A 17,686-nucleotide genomic window follows, 5' to 3' on the forward strand; every position below is an offset into this window, starting at 1 on the left:
TTTCATTTGTAATTTAATTAGTTAATTTGTTAATTAATTAAGTTTTGTAATAATTAGTTGTAGCTAGTTATTCATTCGGTTATGTAATAGTTAATTAGCTTGTTAGTTAGTTAATTAGTTAGCATGTATTATTTATTCGGACCCTCCGTCGAGAGGGCCAATTTTGTAATAACTGTGCGTGCGTGTGTGCATGTCTTCCAACCTCCATTTCTTTCTCCCTTTTACTTACCTGCTTTTGATGGTTAGTCTTAGGGCATATTTTATTTAGCATCCTTATGCTATGCATGTTTGCATCATTCATCCGTATTGCATGCACCGGGCTCGGCGCATCATACTAATTGCATTGTATTTCAACTCCAGGTTGAATACATGTATCAAATGTTGCATCTTATATGCCATTTTAGAATAGCCGAGCCTATTTTAGATGCATTTTTACATGTGTTGCATTAGCCATCTTAACATGAACTAGGATCATGCATTGATTTCTAACTAGTTCTATGTTTTGGCTCAGAGTACACTGTGAGTGTTTACGCTTTAGCATACTGCATGTGTGTTATTGATTGCCATGATAGCATGCTTGCCATGAGGCTATTTGCTTAAGTATTTAACTGTCTGAATGCCTGTGAGTGAAGGTTGGATTACTTGAATTGGAACAATTCATTGAAATCCGCATTTTAGCCTATTTGCGAGTAGCAAACTTCAAACCATTTTCCAAACAAAACGGATATGCGATGCTTTGTTCCAAATTAGACGATCTAGTCTATACTTGTTTGCTGTGCGCATCACATAATAATTCTAGCTAATTAACCGGAATAAGAACACATATGTTTTCAAAAATAAAATATCATGCTTAGTACAGGCCGATCTTTGATCGGGCGAGCGGGGGTGCTCATAGATGACCTTCCCCAATCGTACCCAAGTTCCCGAGCCGAGGCAACTTTGGTGATGACGGACACGTGGCCTTAGACAACAAGTCAGGGTTTCCTAAATTTTCCCAAAAAATAAAATATTTAGGTGGCGACTCTGTATCTGGCAAAGCAGTCCATGTTTGGCACTTCTTTACAAAAATCAGTTTTCCAAAACGATTTGCCGAATTTGGACTCTTTGGTGATTTATCAGTCTTGTATTGCACTTTGCAAGACTAGATTCAGAACCGTGACATTTGAGTCGAAACTGTAGCATGAGGCCCTCGGGGCGCGTCTACAGGTGGAAAACCAACGGTGACTGAACGGCGAATCAACGATGGTGAGTCTGTGAGAGAGAGAGAGAGAGAGAGAGAGAGCAAGAGACTGAACTTGTTTGGGTGTATGTACATATTGATAAAAAATATGAAAAAATAAAATAAATCATAACTAATAAATTGGGCGGTAATGTGAGAGTATTCCCACCAAAAAAAAAAATCTGTGTGTTTTGAAATTGTTTACCTTTATTGCCGACTAACTGTTTTTTGATCACTAAAAATAAGCATTTGCCGACCACATTTTTGGTCGACAAAGATCAAAAGTAAAAAAAAAAATCATTAATATTTGGCGACAAAAAGACTAGATTAGTCGTAGAAAAGGTACCTTCGCTGACAAACTTTTTTAGTCGCCAATTATCAATCAACGGCAACTAAAATATTAGTCGCTAAAAGTATTAATTTGGCAACTGATTTTTTTTGGTTGCTGAAAGTAAGTTTTTGGCAATCAAATTTTTGGTCGCCAAAGAAAAAAATAATTTTTTGTTTTCCATGCGGCGACTAAATTGTTTTAGTAGCCAAAACTCAATATATGGCAACTAAAGTATTTTTTGGTCGGGGAAAATAAGTTTTTGGCAACTAAAATTTTGGTCACCAATTCCACAACCAACTTATTTTTGATCTTTCGCGACCAACTTATTTTTTGGTCGCCAAAATGTAACCTTCCGCAACCAAATTTATAGTTGGTCGCCAAAAGCATATCACTTTATGCGACCAACTCATTTTTTGGTCGCCAAAATATGACCTTCTACGACCAACTCATATTGGTCGCCAAAAATAATGATTATTCACGACTAATAAATATTTGGTCGCCAAAAGGTAACTTTTAGCTACCAACTTTTATATTGATCATGAAAAGTGGTCGCTAAAAATGTAGATTCTTGTAGTGCATTAAAAGCGATAAGCACGCCAAGGCGTCAAAGTCTTCTGAGGCGCTAAAGTCTCCTGAGGCCTTAGGCGTAAGGCGAGGCCCGGGTTTCATTGAAGTAAGGCACACCATGACAAATTAAAATAACATAATTTAATATGAGACCTATAAGCAAATAACTAACTGGTATAATATAAACAAAATGAAACATTGAACATTTTAAAAAATAAATACCAACAAATATTACTATTTTAACATGGACAAATGAATAATATTCCAAAGTTCAACATAAAACACGAATATCCATGATCTAAAGGTCAACTAACAACAATATTTCAAGTTTAAGCATGCATTTCAAAACATCAACAATTAAACCAACAAAACATCAAGTCTTTGCTTCCATTTATTCAATGAGGATCTAACAATCATCATCCTCAATATCAACAGCACACAACTCATAATCTTCTTCGTCGTCATTGGATTTATATCCTTCTACATCTTCCTCTTCTGTCTCCTCTAAATTTGCCACTTCCTCATCTATCAGTTGGCGTCCATTTGATGATCTAGAGAACAGACGAAGAGAAGGGGAAGAAGAGACGAAGAAACAAAGAGAAGAAAAACATATCTGCACATTCGAAGCTCCTGGACTGGAAGACGACTGAGGAGTTCAACTTCTTTGGAGATTTGGATTAGGACTTGGTTTTTCTTTTGTCGTTTGTTGATTTGGAACTAAATCAACAATATTAGCATTTATATTTGAAGGATATGATTTGCTAGAGCTGACCCATATATTTCAGTGGTCCAATTCGAATATAAAAATAAAAAAATAAAATAAAATAAGCCCTCAAGGTGTGCACCTTGGGCTTAATTGAGCCTTGTTCGAGTCGCACGCTTTAATCACGCCTTAGTGAAGTCGCCTTGCCTTGACCACTGCAAGGCGCAATGGGTGGGCATGGCTAGGCGCGCTTTTAATAACACTAACAAATGATCTTGGCTTCATGAACTAAATGATTCTGATTTGTATATTGTCTTTTTTCCTTATAAAAATACATAAGGTTCCCCCAAAACAAGTAATTTTTGTTCTAATTAACATCTAGGGAAATCTGTTAGCATTCCGTGAAGTTTACAAATCTAACATAAAAGATAACGGAGAACTGTTGTTATAGTTTAGAAAGATATAGCTCAATTTTACTTCCTTTCCCCGTGAATGATATAGAAATTAATTGTTTGGATTAGCAGAACTAGCACTGTTTTGTGGTCAGAGAATTTGACTTGATTTAACATGAATTCGTATGAAGCGGCATGACTTGAGAATATTCTTATTAATCAAGATTTCCACTTGAACATTGCTGATTGTGTAATAGCTTATGATGAGGCATATTTTGATCTTTTGGCAAATGAAACTGCAAAATAAAATTAAAAGCCATTTCTTAATGAAATGAATAGATACAGGTTATTATTACTATATTTCCTTTATAATAATGCTAGGGATCATGAAAAAAAATAATGAAAGCTTCATAAAGATTTTTTATCCTTTAATTAGTGTGTGGTGTTTTATTGTATGTGTAATCCAAGGGTGGAGAATCTTCATGAGACATTATATGATATTTTTTTATGATCTCCTTTCCCTTATCCTTTTCTTTCTCTCATTAAATATATGAGCCAAAATTATTTCAGCCTTTATTTATTTATTTTTTGGGTTCTACATAGACATTGCTTCTAAGATGTAGAACTAATTTTTTATTGCAGAATTTGTATGCATAACCAATTTTAGAATTACTTCTAAAATAGCAAGCATATCATGAACCAATCTCTGAGCAATATTTGACACAAATCGCATGTGGTGCAATTATTTATTCAAAATGAGTAATTAGATAGGTCTTATATGGGTCTTGGATAGTCCTGGATATGTAGCTTCCTGCATTTCTTGGCCTTGTCAATCTGGGCCTTGTGCGTTCCACATCTGATTAGCTTTTCTATTTATCTAATTTGATGGATTTTTAAAGTTTTAGGTTCTTCCTGCAACTTTCTACTGCCAGAAAGTATGCAGCTTACAGCAGTCAGACATCTACATGATCATCCATCATATTCCGGTGCATCTCTATTTGTTGGACATCTCTATTTGCTGCTATTGCTGAATTTAGTTTTCTTCTGTGTGCTTGTTTAGATCTTTATCCTATGGACTGTATCTTTATCCTATGGAATAGGTTCAGTCGGTTTTGGCGGATCGGTGTATCCGCTGCTCACCTTTATTCCTCGTTAGGCCTCGTTTGGGAACCCTCATTTTTAGTCAAAAAGTTAAAAAATTACTAAATTAGCCAAAAAGCTAACAATCCATACCAAAAAGTCAAAGATTCTCTTTTCTCTCTACTTTTTGTACATCTTTTCGTAAAAAACTAAAATGTCATCCCAAACATATTAGTTTTTTTTAGCTCATATTTTTGTCAAATAACTAAAAAATTACTAAATTAATCTGTTCCTAAACGAGACCTTAATCTGAATTGTCGATACTAATTAGTGTATTATGAAAATAATTAAAAGTATCAACTCGAAGATTTAAACATTAGAAGAGGGGTAATATATTATAAACAAAAATGTTAGAGATCCTAAAAATTCTACCAAAAGTTTTACCAAATGTCTCACATGGGTGTGGGACCCACATGGGACCCATATTGTGTGGGTCCCACACCCATGTGAGACATTTGGTAAAATTTTTGATAGAATATTTAGGATCTCTAGCATTACTCTATTATAAAATGATGGGGTATTTGACCTGCGGGGAGCACGAGGCAAATTTAACATTTTTGCAGCAGCCAAATTTTTCTTGGAAGTGATGTTATATGGGCACACAGACGGAATTGTGATTTTACTTTTATTAAATATTAAATATTTACTTCTGATTGTCTTTGTAGGGTTTTTCTACTTGAACACAAGCCTGAGAATGCCGCTGCAATCATTCAAGTCCTCAATCAGGTACTTATCTATCCAGTTGATGTATCTGTGATGATGTTGCCCCTGCATTTAATTTCACATTCAGTTGATTAATTCAAACTCTGATCAATCCTACGAACTTTTTAGATTTTTTTTTTTCTTTCAATTTTTGCTTTTTTTAATTTTGAACAAATGAGTTCCTATACTTCTACTTGTCTCTAAATTAATTTGTAATTTTATTATTAAGATCAAAAATTGTTTGAAGAGATGAAAAATATGTTCAAAAAAGACAGAACATTCAAAAATTTTGAGTTCTCCATAAATAAATAAAAAATTATTTTTTTAATGAGATTTTTATTGTGTAATCATAGTAAAAAAAAATTTTATTCCTTTACTTTCATTGTATATATTTTTCCAACATTCGACTTGCATTTATGAAATATACGAGGTTATTAGCTATTCACATGTGGTCAATGTTGTGATTCAAAAAAATTTTTTGTATAAATAATATTGATTATATTTTAAATGTTAGTTCTGTTCAGATTTTAGTCACAGTTTATATGCTGTGATTGATAGTCACATTTTGTGGTCAAATATTTTTTTTTTATCCCATGCACTAACCGTGATGAGAAATATAGATAACTGTGATCTTATTTCATTATTAATCATGGATTATTTAAATCCAATCTCAAGTTTTATTAACTATTAATCACACTTAAAATTTGAGATCAAAATACTTATTGTTATGGTCAAAATACATGATGGAATTATTTTTAATGACGATCAAAAACTATGATAAAAAAATGACTCTTAATAATCACACTCTCAAATATCACATTTTGACAAAATAAAAAATCTGTAACATCACGCTTAAAATCCGTGATCATATTTTGTAGCAATTTCACCATTGCGCCATCTCCATCATTGCCTCAATTTGAGATCACATTCCACAGCTTCGCCTCTCTCGTCTTATCTTTCCCTTCTCTCCCCATTTGCCGCGGCTCTCTCTACTCACTCTTCGCCACCGGTACCAGAGCAACAGCAGTGATGATGTCGTAGAACCTCAGATCTGAGTTGGTGGGCCGCCTCTGCCGCAGATCATTGGTCTCAGCTGGGGACTTGGAGATTGAAGACAAGTACGAAGGTTTTGAGATACTTGCCTTGTGATTGGGACTTGGAGATTGACCGGAGAGCCAACGGCCGCTCACATTCCTCCAAGAATTGGATGATGAACTTTCGCACATCTCAGATTCGAATTCAACTTTTTCTTCTTCTGTAAGCGCTTGGTTTGAGAAGATGATGCGCAGGACAACGCTTGCTCGGCCATTGAAGGGGTGGATGGAGGTGAAAAGTTCAAAGAGGACGTCTGGTCGAGACATGGTGGCGGCAGCAGCATCAGTAAGGTTTTGTAGAATTGGTACGTCTGGAAGAAAGCTAATGTGTCTATTGTGTATGGAGTGAATGCGTGCACAAAATTCCAGCAACTTAGATCGGACTCCAAAAATTTACACGTTAGATTGGACTCCTTAGCAAAGAGGAATATGCACTGATGTCGAATTTTTGGCTCAACATCAGTGCTAAGGAGTCCGATTACAATGCTGATGAAACCGACGATGGCGACTCTGATTCCGAAGATGTGTTTTCAAATCCAGATCTAGATCCACCACCACCGCGGTCACATGTCATCGCCACCACTGTTCTCTCTCTCTCATCATCTTCTCTCTCTTCTGATCTGGTCCCTAGCTACCATCGCCATCGTCATCTCCTTCAATCTGAAAAGCAATGGTTAATGCCACAAGATGATTACAAGGGTTTATTCAAAGAACTTCCATTTGTTTTGACAGAGATTAATCATCTCTCTCATTGTCTCTCAAAACTCAGCAGATTTGTGTTGTTTGTTAGAAAAATCTATTAGATTGGGATGATTTAGCTCAGTATCTGTTTGTTTAAATCCAACACAAACAGATACGAGTATTTGTGATATGTTTGTGTGATCTGTTTGTTTAAAGAAATTTGTGATATGTTGTTTGTTAGATTTGGTGTTTGTTTGTCTGTTTGTTTAAACAGATAAAAAAATAATTGAGAATCTGAACAGATAAAAGATTTCTAGTTTTTTCTTTCTCTCTCTTTGGATCAATAGATTCAAATTGGACAGATAAAAAAAATTTAAACAGATAGAATTTGGATAGAAAAGTTGTACAAATAAAAATACTGAATAGATAAAAATTGGACAAATTGAGAATTTACACAGATAAAATTTGGACAGATAAAAAATTTACACAAAAAAAAATTGAACAATTAGAAAATAATTTGAACAGATAAATATAAATTTGAACAGACAGTAAAAAAAAAGTCAACAAATAAATTAAGGGGTAAAATTGAAAACAAAATATCTTTCAAAACAAACAAAATGACTTTTCACCAAATTATTTCACAAAGGATGGACCTCTTACGAACAAAAAAAATCTACTGGACCTAATGCTTTAGACAATTGCTAGAATGGATTTATCAACAATTTTCTCAAAATAAAATGTATGTTATAAATTCAAAACTAATAGTGAATGGATCACACTCAGAATAAATCTAATCTATACATTTTATTTTTCGAGTACTTTTATTGAGCAGGGGCGGAACTGTATAGAGGTCAGAAGGGCTCCAGTCCCATTCAATTTTTGATAATTTATTAATAATTCTATATTTATGAGTACTCGTAAAATGTATAATGCAATGATTTTTTAATTTTATAAGAATTATTTTACTAACTTTTTATTTCATTGAAACTTTGCAATGTCTAATGAAATGATCTCTAATTATTTCACATTTTAAATAATAGCGTAAATTTTATTAATACAAGAGATACATGTCCCTTATTTTTTTTTGAATTTTAAAAATCAAATGGTATGCATACTTTTTTATGAGTAATTTTACCTTTAAATTCATTCATAATGACATGGCTGGGGGTTTAGGTCTTAATTGATTGATTTCTAAACAAATCAACTAACATGTAACATTCAACATGTCTTAACGGATTGTATAAATTTAAAGGTTATGTTTTAACATTCAACATTCAACATGTCTTAACATTATTGAGTATAAATTTAAAGGTTATGTTTTAAGAGTCTTAGGCATTTTCAATGTCTTAACGGATTGTATACTGAACCTAATAGTTCAATACTGAAAAGATTATTTTTTAGATTTATTTAGTTTTCTTGTCAAATACTTCTTTTGCAAGAAATTATATTTAATTAGTAATGTACCAAAATTAATTCAATATTTTATACACATATATTGCCCCCCCCCCCCAGATAAAATTCCTGGTTCCGCCCTGTTTGTGAGTGAATAAATGCAGCTCAAGAGATATGAATGGCATGAAGAAGAAGAAGACATGGAGTCAAGGATCAAAAATTTCATACAACAGCAGGTGAAATATAGGATTAAAATAGCTGCAGGACCATTTAAACAATGTAAAAAGATAAAAACATCATACACTGTTATAAACCGAATGAATCTATTAAAACGCGACTCGCATTCAATTTATTAAAATCTCATTCGAGATCAATTCGTTATATAAATATAAAATAGTCAAACTTGAACACTTTTGATATTCAAATAATTTTTTGAGATCAATTCAATAAATTTATATATACTATAAAAAAAAAAGAATTAGTTACACTAAACAAACCTACACTTCACCGAACTGTCATTTTATTCTATTCACTTTCAATTATGACAATCAGGACCTTCTACTTTAAGTTAAGTTGAAATGTTACAATTCCATCCATCTATTGTCAATGAGGCTGACAAGAATTAAAAATGAAGAAATTGAATTAAAATATTAGTGAAAATACAAGGACTGAAATTAAATTTTGATGAAAGTATAAAAGTGCAAATGAGATCAGAATAATGTAAGACTCACATCACAAGTGCCATCAACCTTATTAATATCAAATGGACATACTGATGACATTGCAACTTAATTAGGAATTAAAGCAAGTTTTAATAAAAGTTGTAAGGTGCTAAGTATAATTAACCCAAATAAATAAAAACAAATTACTAAAACTCAACCCGATTAGAGCTATTTTGAGATCACCTCAAAAGGTAAAGTTGGCATTGAGCACATCCTCAAGCTTATAAAGTTTTCCAAATCAAACTTAAACAATCTACAACTCGACTCGTTTGCAATCATATGCTGTGGATAACCACACAAATCAGTATACCAATGTAAAAAATAAAAATAAATAAAATAAAATAAACTATTGCTGAGAGTGTTAAAATTGTTGATGAGCATCACAGCTGTGTAGTTCAAGGAAAAGTCCAGGATCTCAAGTCTTCTTTACAAGAGCAAAATGGTACAACATTTATACAACCCTTTTGCAGCAAACAACCCAAAAAACGCCTCTACAGCTGCATTCTCAAATTCAAACAAAAGCCACTATTTACAACAGAATAAGACTGAGGCTGAACCTTTCAATTGGAGCTGATCCAGCAGCTAAACCCAAACACATTGATCAGAGAGAACAGACAGCTTATTCTGCAACAGGCCCGACATTATTACCTCGTGGGCTTGCAGACTTCATCTAAGTTTTATCTGAAAAACTCTATTATACCAAATCGAATGAAGGGTCATGTGAAAGAGGTCATACTTCAAGGGCTTAGCATGCCAAAGAAAATGCTTCTGAACCTTCTGCACCGCGAGTTGCATATCAAGATACTTCTTTTCTGGTATAGAAACGAGTATGTCTTTCAAGTTAGCGATATCTTTCTCTGCAATAATCACCGAGAATGCCCCCCAATCCAAAACCTCAAAAAAGGGTGGCACGAAATTATCGGATATGATAACGGGTACACACTCGTAAAAAATGGCTTCGACGACACGCGGGCTGTTGACCTCGTAACCCTTGGGGCAGATGCAGTACTTGCTGCTTTTCATGTGCTGGATGTAATTCATTTTGCTTGCAACTCCAGGAGGCATTGGGCCAAAGATCTTCATAATAGGGTCTTTGTCCTTCCAGTGCTTTAGCAAGATTGGACGGAGGTAACCATGCATGTTTCCAGCATAGAAGGCAAGTATGTGCCTTTTAGAAGGTGGCTTTCCGCTAAGATCCCTCAGAGGATTTCTGGCTGAGCGAACGTACGTTTCGGGAAGAGACACGTCCCTCCCTATTTTGAAGCCCGCAGTTACATCTGCATTGCAGAGCGCTTTGATACAATGTTCCATATGATGCCTTGTTTCATATGGAGCCTACAAAACATTCAATGCATCGAAACATTTCAGGATACCAAACACCACCCATAGTTCCAGTCCTACACCACCACAAAAACCTATGTTCCAGTCGTAATTACTATAAGGAAATTAATCTCAAAAACATCTATCTAGTCAGTACGAAATGCTAAGAAACACATACACGTACACATGACACGGCACGTGCATGCCGACATGAAATTTTTTTAAAATATTAAACATGACACATGAGGGACACACAAAATATATAATTATATAACATACATAAGCAATTATAATGTCACATAAATGCATGTTTAATTCAAATATAATAATTTTTAAAATATAAAAAGGAGTAGAATGTATAAAATTATGTTGTTTTTCATTTATCATTGGATTCCAAATTATCTTGTTAAAACTTATAATATGTTTCATGTGTGTAACGTATAAGCGATAGAAACATTTGTTTCCCAAGTGTTTGAAGGGTGCAAGAGTCTAAAAAAATTATAAAAATAGTAGGACATATGTGGATACGTGTCCCACAAGTGTTGGGAAATGAATAAGAAGTGTTTTGTTTTGTTGGTGTCCGAAATGACGACACGACAAGCCACCTTCTTAAATGACATGTTACTTTACAAAATTGTGGTTTAGTCATTTAAACACGTAGTTTTTTCAGTTAATTAACTCAATACTAAGATCTGGTGTATAAAAAAACGAATGACATGGTTGCATATTTTGACAATATTTCAAGCAAACACAATAAAAATTGGAGATGAGTGGAAAGCATACCCAATCATGGCAGGCAACAAGAAAATGGTCAGCTCCGCCAGTTCTATTCCAGAAGCGATATTTTGCTGCAATTTTTTCAGAGTACTGCTTCAAATGTTGACGTAGGTTTGTGCGATTGTGAGAGTTGCGTACATACAGGGTGTACTCAAGCATCCGTGAACTAAATGGCATGTAAAAAAGGTGTGCCTTTTGGGGATTCTTCACAACAAACTGTTTACTTCCCTCCATCAATTTCATGAACCATCCTTCAGAGGCATATAACCCCTTGAGTATTGGCTGATGAAAGATGGGTTTTTCTCCATCCTTGTAGATATAAACTTTGAGGATGCGTTCCATGAGTTCATAGCTCCTGCTAATGCAACCAAACAAATATTATAAATAAAATAAAATAAAATAAAAAATAAAAAAATGGACGAAATGCTTTCTCACAAAGACATTGTACAGTGCAGAGTTCTTGAACACAGCGCACACCAAAAAAAAAAATAAAGAAAAAGAGGAGTGCCATGCAGCAGAATTGGGAATTTTAGGATGAGGTAACCGTCTAGATGAAATATTTGTTCTTCCTTGATGCCAAGAGTAACGAGAATAATTTCTAGACAACCCCTACCATACCACTCACTGACATGAATAAAATATGGCAGAACATTGTCACCACTGCAGCATGTTTCAAAATTTGCTAAATCTTTGCAAGAATTCAATTAGATGGTTACTTAATTTCTAATTTCTAATTGGTCAAATTTGAATAAAAAGTCTAAATATTGGGTGAAACCAGAGAAGTCAAATTCATAATTTGAAAAATCATCCTTCTTAGTATTTTTAATTATTTTTTCCAAAAAATGTTCAGTTGTAATTTCAAAACATGGGCAAAATTAGTGAAATTCAGCCAATGAAAAAAATTAAAATTTTCAATTTTGACTGTAAATTTGTAAATTTGGGAAACTTCAAAGTTGGAGTAATATTCTAATTTAGGTGGAAAAAAAAATTTTGAAATTTTAAACCAAGGTTGTTAAAATCGGGATCCTACGTTGGATCGTTGGAGGTGTTTATAGGATCGGATCGTAGAATCGGATCAAGGATCGTAAGATCCTATCGAAAAAGACAAATTATATAATAATTTAATTTAAATAAATATTTCTTATAAAGTGTACACAAAATGAACTTATATTTTATTAAAAAGAAGTGAAGATATTGTGAAAAATATAATACTCCATGTAAAATGTACATATAATATTATGCAATAGAAAACTCGATAGTAAAAGTTCTGCATTTTATCAAAAAAGAAGGTGAAGAAGAAGAAGAATTTTATAACAAAATACTTTACAATGTACAATAATGCATAAAAAGTGAAGAAAAAATATTTAACAAAATTGGATATGAAAATAAATTAAGAACTCAAAAGAGTAGCTTAGTCGAATGATAAGGTTTGTCGTTAGCATTTCTGGTGGAGCGGATTCGAGTCACAAAAATAATTTCTCCAGAAATTGGGATAAAGTTACAATCATCTTACCCTTTTTAGACTCCGCTAAAGCTAAGTTTGTTTTTCCGACTATTTAATTTTCTTAAATTACCGCAATATTTGAGTGTTTGTTTCCTAGTTTGTTTTTTTTAGTCTATTTGATTCAATACTACTTAATTTTTATTATTTATTTTGACAACATAAATGGATATTTAGACAACAAATATAAAATTTGCAATAAAATATGTCATACAATACAAAACAAGGCTTGTAAATTGGATCGGATAGGATCGGATTCGGATCGGGATTCCACGATCCTATAAGATCCCACTACCAGGATCGAAAGATCCTACCTATAAGGAGTTTTTTACACGATCCGGATCGATTGCACTCAAATAGATCGTAAGATCGTAGGATCGTAAGATCCGGATCGGGATTCTGATAACCATGTTTTAAACCCATCAAAGTGTTTGAAATTCTACAGTTGAAACAGCGATTTCATTGGCATGGCATGCATATCAGAAAGTGTACTTCCTAGATGATATGCTTCCTTCGCACCAGAATGCTTGAGAATCAAAGGTTATGTACAAAAGGGAACTATATAGTTCCCAACATCTAGTGACCCCAAACTAGTTTGACACGGAAACCAGGCAAGATATTCAAATTTATTTCTGAAACATAGAACTCATATGCTATACAGCAATCTATACTGTTTGCTGACTCGCTAAGAAGAACTGAATGTCAAAAGAAAGATGAGACGCACATCATTAACAACTCCCTGGTATGCCAAGCACATCACTACAAGTTTTTATCACATTTATGAAAGGCATATGAAAACATAAATAATCAAGAACCATAATTGACAAAAATGTAGTAACATCTTAAGTGGAAGAGAGTGATTATGCGATGAGACTAACTAGAGTCAAATATGTATGGTTTAATCAGAAGAACTTGGATAGCATATTATGACACCTCAAAATCATATATAGTACTAACTACAACCCATACATGTTCTACTGTCCAAGTTTCTTGTAGCAGTTGTACTAATTTACTCTGCTTTCACTCTGCAACAAAAACACTATGGTGATTCTGAATCAAGAAACTGTTCCATCCTTCATTATTATTTCATTCATTTCAGCTCTAATGGCATCACCAATGTTATACTCACATAATACATGGAATAAAGCAAATAAATGAAAGCAAGTGATAAGAGAGAGGACTTTATTTTGTTCAGACCCATGAATGAATATTTCCAGTGAATCTCTCTTAAACAGTTAAAGTAGGCTTACCTTTTAAACCTGGAAACATTTCTAAAGAGAGGAGCATAGAGCTCTCCATCACTCATTGCAATAGGAGCATTCTCAATCTGTAATTTTGCACCTATAATTTCCTGGTCGCGTATTGAGGACCATCGTGGCCTCTACAACCCAATGCAAACAAGTTACAAAGTAATCTCTAACTTAAAAAAACAAAGCAATAAAGGAAAGCCTGAAAGGTTTCACATTCAGTAACAGAGTTAATACCATTGCACGTGAAGAACGGCGATGCCAAACTAATAACCGGTTCATCTCATTTATGGACATTATTGTTTTTGGTGGCATATCACATCTCATCTTCTTCCCAAGTGTATCATTCTTCATTGCAGAGTTATTTTTTAACATTGCATGATCACTTTGCAATTTCACATGCGTCTCATCCTTTGAAAGTACTCTTTTTTCTACTCCACCAGAAGATCTGTTCAGAGAAGCAGAACCAATTACAATGCTTACATTAGATGCCAAATTTACCGAAGATGTGATGTTAATCAAGGAATCTATTGGGGTCAATACAATTGAAGGGGATGGAACTACACCCCTAATCTCTGGCATCATAGTTGTATCTGCCTCTAGAATATTTTCTGCTGAAGTTCCATCACTTGGTTCAACAATCTGCTCTGGCGATAGACTGCGTGTACTTTCATTTGCCTTTTCCAAGAAAGAATTATAATCTCGAATGTTCTCTACTGCAGAATTCTCATCCAAATCTACAAAATCCTCAGATGGAAAATCATCATTTTCTATCACATCTTCAACATGCTTAGGATTATTTACCAGGTCTTTCCTGCCTAATGTCATATTATTCTCCATGCTTCTATTCTCTCCCATTGATCCATCAATATGCCCAATTTCTCTGCCCACATAATATTTGTCATTGTTTTTTACCATGCCAACAAACAGAGTAGCATCAACTGAATCTGAATCATTAACAAAGACGGAATTGCTAATCATCACAGACTTGACAGAAGATGATCTTGATAAAAAGCTACCTTTGACACGTATTGGAAGCCCATCCCCAGGCAATAGAGACCAGAGAGCATTTCCATATGGAAGCATTAGGGATTGACACAAGAAATGAGTAACAGCCACTAAACCCACCAAAAAGAGCCAACTCCTTTTTTCAAAGTGGCATAACTTTTGAAATAGAATTGAACATTCCATGCCTTAAACTGCAGTCAATACTAGCATAATGCAGGATCTATCTAATCATCAAGGAAATACACTCGTCACACATTCCTGTATAATTACCCAGGAAAAAAAATATTTAATAAGAAAACACAAAACTGGAGATTAAAAAAGGGGGTTCTTTCACAAGTCAATATAATAAAGCATTGTGTGAAACACATATGTGCTCAAAAGAACCAAATCAAGCATTGATATATGGAAAAGGGAAGACGTGGAAACACTAAAAACATGAACTCCCAAGTTAGGATGTAATTGGTTCGGTTCGGTTCGGTTCGGTTCGGTACGGTACGGTTAGCATATTGATGAAATTTTTCACCAAACCAATAATGTTGGTTTTATTTTATTATTTTGAGCACCAGAACAAACTACTTCACCAATCAAATTGCACCAATTGAAATAGTTCGGTTCGGTGCGATTTAACTGGTCAAAGACCTCTCAAATTTGAGTCACTTTTTAAAGCTATAGTATAGTCACTAATCTATTGAATTAGCCAAGTATCCCACCGCTTCGAACATATCCAATCCCTCTATTTATCCAATTTCTAGATTAACAAAAATACAAAAAAAATAAAAAATAAACAAATTAAAGGGTTCAAGAATAGTGCGATATAGTTAAGATTATATATAATATGGGTTTACTAATTTAGGTTATAAGGATGATAAGATTAATTAGTTGAGGTTAATTACTTGGCAAGGAGGTTTGGGGCTATTTTAGCCACAAAAGACAAAATAAGCTATTTTAACCACAACAAACAAAATATCACATCTAACCCATAATCATTACACTCTTCTCTCACAAAAAAAGCCAAAAAAGTCAAAAAATCCTTCCCAAACCAAGCTTTTTAGCCCAGACTAAAATAGTCAAAAAAGTCAAAAAGCCAACCCACTTCCCAAACGGAGGCTTAGTATACTTATTAATATCATTATATTATTAGATGGGCAAACTTCACTTTACCCCATGTGATTTGGGTCATGTACGGTTTACCCCCCAATGTTTGGAAATGATCACATAATTTCCACGTGATTTGTGGACTGAAGCACACCGTTAAACATTCCGTCCAACTTAACAGCAAGTATGAGGTATTTTAGTCCTTTTCATTAAACCAATCCACAAATCACAAGGAGATTATGCGCTCATTTCCAAATATGTTAAATATTTTGTCTAACTTAACAGCAAGTGTAAGGTATTTAATCTTTTTCATTAAATCGTTAACGGCAGTCCACAAATCACGTAGAGGTTATGCAATCATTTTCAAAAGTTAGGGCGGTAAACTGCACATGACCCAAACTACAAGATAAAGTGAAGTTTTCGATTATTAAATTATATATATTATAAATACAATATATGATAAAGTAGTCGATTTCGGTTTAATTCGGTGCACAAAATGTTTGAACCGGGTACTGAACTGAAAACTGAGAAAAATCAAACTAAAAGATTGCATAGACCAATTCTTGTTAAAAACAAACCAAATATGGACAGTTCGTTCCGGTTCAATCAGTTTTTCCCGGTTTTTCTTACATGCCTACTCCAACAGAGAAACAAAAAATTAAAAACAATATGATGAATTTAGTTCAATACCTTTCAAAATTCTCAAAGAAATAATCATAAAATGGAAGCAAAGAAATTCTTAAATATTCCAATCATAGCATTCATAAAAATCAAAGTAATATAAGGTCTTATAAGCAAGAAGAGCCCTTGTTCCACACAACATCAAATTTCAATTCAAATAATCAGAATAAAACTATTTGAGCAGCCATACATGCAAATACATACACAATCAATGGATGAAAAGAAACATAATGTGTAGAAGAGAAACATGGAAGAGAGAATGGTTTAAGAAAAAACAGCTTCGAAACTCAAAACTCAATAATTCAACTTCATCTCAGCATATTCTCATCACAAATCAAGAAATAGATCATACTAAAACAGTAATCAACTAGCTCTGTGCATTCAATAACTATCTAAAGTAAACATTCCAAATTCCAAGATATGACATACCCATACATGAAAACAATTGTACACACACACATATATTTATATATATATATAGATAGAGAGAGAGAGAGAGAGAGAGAGAGAGGAATTACAGCAGCAGGAAGTTGAAGAAGATTGAAGCCCTAACTGAGAGCACAAGCAATTACACAGAATTTTCAAGAACAAAACCACACTCTTTGTCTTTCTCTGTGTTCAAAATAAGCAAAGAATCTCATAACAACTATACTTTTTATTCAGTTCCAGGAAAAAAAAAATATATATATATATATATATATAATTTTTATTAATTAAAATAATAAGTATTATACGATATAAAAAAAAAATTAAAAAAAAAAAAAAAGTTTATCCACTGTTTGGACATTAGCTAATAATTGGAAAGTTCAGAGACAGAGAGCTGGTGTTAAGCGACTTTGTACTTTATTAAAGGTATGTAAGATTATGGCCTTTATATTCGATGGATTTACCTTGAGTGCCACTTAGCTCACTTATCTCTAGGAGGAGCAGTAAAAGGCCTGGACTGCTAACGTGCGCTGGGGTGGCATTTTGTCGGTTTCCAAAACGGTCGGGTGCTGAAGCTGAGATTGTGGACCCCAAGTAATGACCTTGGATCCTCTACGGCGGAGCACATGCATAATTTTTGGGTTTGTCCAATCACATCGTGCCACTGCTCGGTATTTTAATTTTAGAT

General features: G+C 33.8%; 1 protein-coding gene across 2 annotated transcripts; it reads right to left on the reverse strand.

Moving 5' to 3' along the window:
* Positions 1-9,272: 9,272 nt before the first annotated feature.
* Positions 9,273-17,382, reverse strand: LOC114288114 (putative glycosyltransferase At5g03795). 2 transcript variants are annotated; one of them, XM_082903018.1, is made up of 5 exons: positions 17,091-17,382; positions 14,026-15,054; positions 13,792-13,922; positions 11,047-11,395; positions 9,273-10,278 (listed from the first exon to the last, which is right to left on the reverse strand). In XM_082903018.1, exons 2-5 carry the CDS (start codon positions 14,977-14,979, stop codon positions 9,610-9,612), a joined length of 2,103 nt encoding a protein of 700 aa, XP_082759144.1. In that variant the 5' UTR covers positions 14,980-15,054; positions 17,091-17,382; the 3' UTR covers positions 9,273-9,609. The 2 variants fall into 2 exon arrangements, with proteins under 2 accessions (XP_082759144.1, XP_082759143.1); XM_082903017.1 differs by having other exon boundaries at positions 11,047-11,398; positions 17,091-17,233.
* Between the last annotated feature and the right edge of the window lie 304 nt (positions 17,383-17,686).

This window comes from Camellia sinensis, chromosome 13 (genome assembly GCF_055761805.1).
Source record: "Camellia sinensis isolate YWXY chromosome 13, ASM5576180v1, whole genome shotgun sequence".
Taxonomy (NCBI): Eukaryota; Viridiplantae; Streptophyta; class Magnoliopsida; order Ericales; family Theaceae; genus Camellia; species Camellia sinensis.

Excerpts from the sequence above, each read along its gene's own strand:
- LOC114288114 (XM_082903017.1), bottom strand. The coding sequence starts at position 14,979 with ATGGAATGTTCAATTCTATTTCAAAAGTTATGCCACTTTGAAAAAAGG. Across the intron at positions 13,923-14,025 it reads GCCGTTCTTCACGTGCAATG|AGGCCACGATGGTCCTCAAT; the intron begins GTATTAACTCTG and ends ATTGGGTTGTAG. Across the intron at positions 11,399-13,791 it reads AATGTTTCCAGGTTTAAAAG|CAGGAGCTATGAACTCATGG; the intron begins GTAAGCCTACTT and ends TGGTTGCATTAG.